This window comes from Populus euphratica, unplaced genomic scaffold, assembly GCF_000495115.2.
Source record: "Populus euphratica unplaced genomic scaffold, PopEup_1.0 scaffold156.1, whole genome shotgun sequence".
Taxonomy (NCBI): Eukaryota; Viridiplantae; Streptophyta; class Magnoliopsida; order Malpighiales; family Salicaceae; genus Populus; species Populus euphratica.
In genome coordinates this window covers 846,927-854,629 of record NW_011499931.1, presented here as the reverse complement: position 1 = coordinate 854,629, position 7,703 = coordinate 846,927, and the positions used below count along the sequence as shown (strand labels likewise).

Genomic DNA, 7,703 nt, shown 5'->3' with positions numbered 1-7,703 from the left:
TTTTTTTTTTTTTTATATATATATATATATATATATATATATCCATGTCATCTCATAAGCAATATGAAAATTTAGTAATTATATATAAAAAAACAAAAAAAAAATCATATTTATCAATACATGAGAGGCACCAGTGCATTTTAAACATCACATACAACATCTTCCAGCAGCTAAAAATATCCTTGTACTATAAAAAATATGATCTATTTTCTTCATATTAGTAAAATACGTGTTGCTAATTGTGGAATGATTTGTTGTTGGCAAGGCTTTCATTTTAACTTCTTCTTTCTCCTTCCATGAAAATATTAGGTTCATCTTATTTGTTATTGATACTTCAACTTTAAATCTTAGTTTTTTTAATTTTTTTTAATATTTTTTTATAAAATTTTTATTTAATTTTAATTTTATTATTCAATCTTAATATGACATATATATTTTTTAAATTTAATTTTTATTTTTTATTTTTTTCTTGGCTTGTTTATAAAAGTTTTATTATTTTTTATTTTATTATCCAATCTAAATTTATATTTTCTGACTTTGTCATTGTTCCTTTGCTTTTCTTTATCTTTTTATTAAAGTTATTTTTCTTTTTAATTTCACTCTTCAATAAAAAAAAATTATATTTGTCCTTCAATTTATTTTTTACATCATTTTTATCTTTATTTTTTTTATTGTTACTTTTAATCTTTTTATATGTTTGGTTTTCTCCACTTTATCCTTTAATATTTGATTTATTACGGATTGAACCTCGTAATGTTTTCATGTATGATGCTTCTAGTATAAAAACCCGAAACACAAGTTTAAAATGTTAATATAGATTTAAATCTCTATTTTTTTACTTATTTTCTTTTTTAATTTCATCACACAACATATTTTTTTATATAATAATTGGCTTTGTGATTTTTTTCCTTATTTGTTGAGTTATTATGATCACGTAATTTAAATTGTAGTTTATTATACAGATTACATGTTTATCATGTTAACTTGGGTTAACTAAAGTTATTTTTAATTTATTTTTATTTTTTTTATTTAATTGGTTGAAAATTAAATTACATGATTTTTTCACTCTTGAAAAAAAAATCCTCTAAATTATTGTGATTGCCTTTATTTATTTATTTTTTTCTATCATTGCCTTTTTTATTAGCCAATGTTATAACTAGAGTCATAATTTTTTTTTAAAACATGTTTGCAACATCTAAACATTATTTTTTATGAGAAAAAATAATATGAACTTGTAGAACAAAAGGTTTACATCTTTGGATGGCATGTGTGGAATAATTCCCCTGGTTCAATGCTAGTTGTTTTTTTCTCTATTCTTTTTTATTTTTACACCTAATCTTTCAAAATTCTACAGTAATTATTCAATTTTTTTTATTTGGACGTGGTACATGTTCTTTAAATTTATGTTTTTTTAATTATTTTATATAATTTATTTTTTTCAATTCAATCCTTATTCAATTCTTTTAATTTATTAGATTTGATTTTTATTTTTTATTTGCTATTTATTCATTTGACATCATTTTTAAGTTAATTTTATTTATAATTCCATCCTTTCTTTTTTTATTGCTATTTTTTTTACTTTGAAAAAAATATTTTTTTTTTAATTTTATATTTTAATATTTTATTGTTATTTTTGGTTTAGCCTAGTTCTAGAATTTGTTGAGTTGTGAATTTATGATATTAACTCATGTTTACAAAATTCACACGTTCATTTGTTTTATAAAATTGATTTTTTAAAATTTTATTATTATTTAATTTTTTTAATTTATCAAATTTGGTATGTATTTTTTAATTGATATTTATTTTATTTAACATCATTTTTAAAGTTTTTTTTACTATCATCCTCCATTTTTTGTTGTTATTTTCTTACTTTGAGATTTTTTTTATTTTTAATTTTATTTTTCAATATTTAATTATTATTTTTTAATTTTTTTAGCATTTAATTTAATTTAAGATCAAGATCTGCTATTTTTTTCTTTGTTTTCTAGGAGATCTTTCACTAATTTAAAAGCTACTCAGGTTATCTTGGTTTCTTTAGAAAGAGGAAAAAACATAATTATGATTTACATGTGAATGTACGCGTGAAAAAACCTTAGTTTTACTTGTTTTATATTTTCTGACTTTGTCATTGTTCCTTTGTTTTTCTTTATCTTTTTGTTAAAGTTATTTTTCTTTTTAATTTCATCCTTCAATAAAAAAATTATATTTTTCCTTTAATTTATTTTTTACATCATTTTTATCTTTATTTTTTTTATTGTTACTTTTAATCTTTTTATATGTTTGGTTTTCTCCACTTTATCCTTTAATATTTGATTTATTACGGATTGAACCTCGTAATTTTTTCATGTATAGTACTTTTAGTATACAAAACCCAAAACACAAGTTTAAAGCGTTAATATAGATTAACATCTCTATTTTTTTTACTTATTTTCTTTTTTAATTTCATCACACAACATATTTTTTATATAAAAATTGACTTTGTGATTTTTTTTTCTTATCTGTTAAGTTATCATGATCACGCAACTTGGAATGCAATTTAGCGAGGTAACTGGAATTAACTTATTTTTTATTATACAGATTACATGTTTATCATGTTAACTCGGGTTAACTAAGGTTCTTTTTAATCCATTTTTGTTTTTCTATATTTAATTGGTTGAAAATTAAATTATATTATTTTTTCACTCTCGAAAAAAAAAATTCCTCTAAATTATCATGATTGTCTTTTTTTATTTATTCTTTTCTATCATTGCCCTTTTTATTAGTCAATGTTATAACCAGAGTCATAATTTTTTTTTTTAAAACACACTTGCAGCATCTAAACATTATTTTTTATGGAAAAAAATAACATAAACCTGTAGCATAAAAGGTTCACATCTTTGAATGACACGTGTGGAATAACCTCCCTTGTTTAACACTAGTTATTTTTGTTTTCTCTATTCTTTTTTATTTCTACACCTGATCTTTCAAAATTTTATAATAATTATTCTTTTTTTTTTTATTCAGACGTGGTCCATGTTCTTTAAATTTATGTTTTTTTAATTATTTTATATAATTGATTTTTTTTTCAATTTAATCCTTATTCAATTCTTTTAATGTATTAGATTTGGTTCTTATTTTTTATTTGTTATTTATTCATTTGACATCATTTTTTAAGTTGATTTTATTTATAATTTCATCCTTTCTTTTTTTATTGTTATTTTTTTTACTTTGAAAAAATCTTTATTTGATATTTTTTTTCTAATTTTATATTTTATTATTTTATTGTTGTTTTTGTTTTAGCCTAGTTCTAGGATTTGTCAAGTTGTGAATTTATGATATTAACCCATGTTTAAGAAATTCATAGGTTCATTTGTTTTATAAAATTGATTTTTTTTTAATTTTATTCTCATTCAATTTTTTTAATTTATCAAATTTGGTATGTGTTTTTTAATTGGTATTTATTTTATTTAACATCATTTTTAAAGTTTTTTTTTTTATAATCATCCTCGATTTTTTGTTGTTATTTTCTTACTTTGAGAAATTTTTTTAATTTTATCCTTTAATATTTAATTATTTTTTTTGATTGAATCTAGTTCTAAGATATGTGGAGCTATGAATTGATAAGATTAACCTAGGTTTACAAAATTGACTTAGATTCATTTGTTTTTTTTTAAGATTATAACTTTTTAGTTTTTTTTTTAGCATTTGATTTTATTTAAGATCAAGATCTGCTATTTTTTTCTTTGTTTTCTAGGAGATCTTTCACTAATTTAAAAGCTACTCAGGTTATCTTGGTCTCTTTAGAAAGAGGAAAAAACATAATTATGATTTACATGTGAATGTACGCGTGAAAAAACCTTTAGTTTTACTTGTTTTTTTTTTATAATTTATAATAATTGTAATACAGGGTAGGTAGCAGACACTACCCAACTCAACAAAGAGATACAATTGACATAGAAGGGGCACAGCTGCAAACTTTCCTCCACATTTTCTCCCTTGCATCCGAAGAACAAAGGTTTCTTAGTAAGAAAACACAAACTATGTCTTATTATTGAAGGATAATGTCATCAAACAGAAGAACAAAAATATCATGTCTTCTTAAAGTATTTGTTTATTGTTGTAGGGGGGGCCACGACCCTTTTCTCTCTGTGTGAATCAGGCCATGGAAAGGCCTATATAAGTAGCAGACCTGTGTGAGAGAAAGATCTCAAGGGAAGTAAGGAAGTAAAGGAAGGAGAGCAGCCTTAACACCCTCTTTCTTTGTTTGTTAGAAGGAAAGAAAAGAATCCATTGTTTTCTGGAAGCTCCTTGTAACTTCTTGTTTAGCTCTCACTTCAAATGTTTTTGGTGGTACTATAAATTAATAAACATTACTTCGTTCTTTCTTTCAAGAAACACACCTCTTTTTTTGTCTTCTAATTTCTATCTTCCCCACCTTTGTTTCGTCTAGAAACTATCTGTCTGGGGTTTTGTTATCTTCTGTCAAGCTCTCAAAAACTTGCCTTGGTAATTCTGACTTTTTATACTTACGGAGAAGAATATTTTCAGAACCATTAAGAGACCATCTGTAACCTAAAAGATGGGAGTTAGTGGCACTTTGGAGTATTTATCCGACTTGGTGGGAAGTGGAGGCCATAAAAACAAGAAGAAGCAGTTACAGACTGTTGAGCTTAAGGTCAGGATGGACTGTGATGGCTGTGAACTTAAGGTGAAGAATGCCATTTCTTCATTGAGTGGTATGTTGCCTGCCTTTTCACCTCTCTTGTTTATTTTCCGCTGCACTGTTTTTTTCTTCTTCTTAATTTTGCAGCTGAAGAGAAAGTGATACATTTGAACCTGATTAAATTAATTTTTGCGTTTGCCATTTATGCAGGGGTTAAAAAGGTGGAGATAAACAGAAAACAACAAAGGGTGACTGTAACAGGATATGTTGATTCAAATAAGGTGTTGAAGAAGGCAAAGTCAACAGGGAAAAAGGCAGAGATTTGGCCATATGTTCCTTACAATTTAGTGGCTCAACCTTACGCTGTTCAGGCTTATGACAAGAAGGCTCCTCCTGGTTATGTCAGGAATGTAGAAAACACTGTCACCACAGGCACCGTGACCAGATATGAGGACCCCTACACCTCCATCTTCAGTGACGACAACCCAAATGCTTGCTCTATCATGTAACGCAACCGAAATTAAGAGTACAGCAAATGTCCCATCCACCTGCTTCTCCTTCTCACGAGTTTAAAAACCACTGTAAAATTCCCATATTGAGTTTTTCTCATTTTCAGCTTCGTTCTTGGGGGATTTTCTTATTATGCAGTAATAAAATTATAAGTAGATTAGTGAGTTGATGAATGTCGTCACCCTTTTTGGTTTTTTGAATGGTCTCAATCAATGTTTTGTAGCGTTGCAGTGAGTGGTTTTGTTGGGCCTAGACTACTTTAGCATGGGTTTAGGTATTTGATGTTGAAATGTTGTGGGTAGCCACTTTGAGCAATAGCAGCTTCCTTCACTTTATTTTCTGGTGCACGATGTTATGTTTTTTTAATCTATTTTATGACTGAATAGTGTTAACAGCTGTGGTCAAGTCACCATGCTTGGGTGATGCAAGGAAGTCGCATTTCCAACGAGGGTTCATAACAAGGAATTAAAGATGTATGGTGCAGATCTTAAGTAACTAAAAGTTCTAATTTAAGTAACCAAACAATTTGCCTCTGAGGAGCATTCCCATGTCTAAAGAGGTTTGTTTATATTGATCATTAGTGAGCTTCAGGCACTCAGCTAGAATGGTATATATATACTAGGCCAGAATTTGGCTGAACCAGCAAGAATGCCTAACCCCAAGGTGTGGTAAAAAAGGCATTGGCGTTAAGATTTAAAATCTCAAGATTTGGAATCCATTCGGTTCCCAATCGAAGGCAAGGACAAAGGCAAAGAAGAGAAATTCCCAACAAAAGCACATCCACTCAAAACCAAAACTGAGAAAAAGAATCCTTCTTTCCAATTTTCTTCAACCTTTCTCTGATCCAGAGGAAGCGTAAAGACATATATCAATAATATAAACAGAGATTCATGTGCAATACAGTTTCTCACACAGCTTCAAAAAATCATGCCTACGCTTAATTTCCACCTCAAGATTAAGCACCCGATAACACAAGGAAAAAACAAAAAGAAGCAACTTTCTTCCTTGTCGGACATATTTTATGTTCATTAATTTTCCTTGGGATTTCTGTCAAGGCAGACCATGTGAATCGTCGCGTATATTAAGCGTCCGAATCATGCATTTCAGCAAACTGATATAGTTTGTCAGATGAGGCTAAAATGATCGAACATATAAGTATTTTTAGCACATTTTGGCTCCTGAGGGAGAGCAGATTATATGAATTGTAAGAGGTAAAACCTCTAGCACATAGGAATAAAATGATTTTTAGCTAATAATAAGAAACTTGGCAGACTAACTAGACAAATCAAATCAAAAGATAACATCCAAATGACATAAAAATTTTATGCTGTCGCTGCATGCTCGGGAAAGAAAATCAACTACTCTTGACAATGAGATTGTTTAATTCCACCCCGTGAGAAAATTTTATGAGATTGTTTAATGACATAAAAATTAAATCAAATCAAAAGATAACATCCAAAATGACATAAAAATTTTATGCTGTTGCTGCATGCTCGGGAAAGAAAATCCACAACTCTTGACAATGAGATTGTTTAATTCCACCCCGTGAGAAAAAGAATAATTCCCACCTCCAAGCAAGCATAGTCGAGCATGTCAGAAGAAACCACTGCTTATGTTTTTGAATAAAGGCGAATATTGTAAAGTAATCAATAACTTATACTCAAAAGTTTGCTCTTCATTTCTGTAAGGTTCTAGAAACAGCTCCTTTCAGGAACATTCAACGGAAAGAAAACATTTCGGTACGACAGGAGCAGGGAATGACATTCACTTGAGCTATTTACTTCCCGGTGATCTAATGGTGATGCAGTTAGTGCCGATTAGCCTTTTGAGCCATTGCTAGCGCGTATCATATACAGTCTGGTATGCAGTATCATTTTGTTTGAAAAGTACTAACATGGTTGAAAATCCCTGGAGAAGAGGCTGATGGATGATGCATGTCATGGGTGGGGCATTTTATATTTTAGTGATCTTCTTAGGTAGCGTTATCACACAGTTACAATCATAGTATGTAACCAAAATCTGCACCTAACACGTGACACCAGTCTTCCTGTCTTCTCCTGCAACTAAAGCATGCATTGTCTAGCAGAAAATGTTGTTTGATAAGCATAATTGACCTCATCCTCCCCAGGTTTTCCAAGATTTCAAGGAGACCTTTAACTTCATAATGAAAAATGGATGCGTAAATGACCACCATTAATCTAAGTCACTTTACATACACAAACCATTGTCCTCCCCATTTGAGTACTTTCTAGCACTAAGACCACACATTTGATGCAGAATTTGGGGGCATAAGAAAACTAAATGACAAAAGACATTGGCAATATAGATCAACAGCATGAGTCATTGTACCAACAGTAATAAAACTAGGAATCCATACAGCTGCGCTGCAAATTCAATACACATGAACTCGAAGGCAGGAGGATGGAGAAACAAAAAGGAACAATTTATAGTTTTTCTTGTGCCTGACTGTCTGTAGTTAAACCTGTACTCTGCATCTGTTTTGGAATATTTTAAGCTTAAATACCTACGAGTAGTTTAAGTGTTCAATGAT

The 7,703-nt window shown here is 28.8% G+C and overlaps 1 protein-coding gene across 1 annotated transcript; it reads left to right on the top strand.

Annotated features, from left to right (window-relative positions):
• The first annotated feature begins 4,026 nt into the window (after positions 1 to 4,026).
• Positions 4,027 to 5,492, top strand: LOC105136066 (heavy metal-associated isoprenylated plant protein 26-like). The gene is made up of 2 exons (XM_011041246.1): positions 4,027 to 4,715; positions 4,853 to 5,492. Exons 1-2 carry the CDS (start codon positions 4,559 to 4,561, stop codon positions 5,149 to 5,151), a joined length of 456 nt encoding a protein of 151 aa, XP_011039548.1. The 5' UTR covers positions 4,027 to 4,558; the 3' UTR covers positions 5,152 to 5,492.
• Positions 5,493 to 7,703: the final 2,211 nt, after the last annotated feature.

Coding starts and splice junctions, on each gene's coding strand:
- LOC105136066 (XM_011041246.1), top strand. CDS start 4,559: ATGGGAGTTAGTGGCACTTTGGAGTATTTATCCGACTTGGTGGGAAGT. Junction 4,716..4,852: donor TGCCATTTCTTCATTGAGTG/GTATGTTGCCTG, acceptor CCATTTATGCAG/GGGTTAAAAAGGTGGAGATA.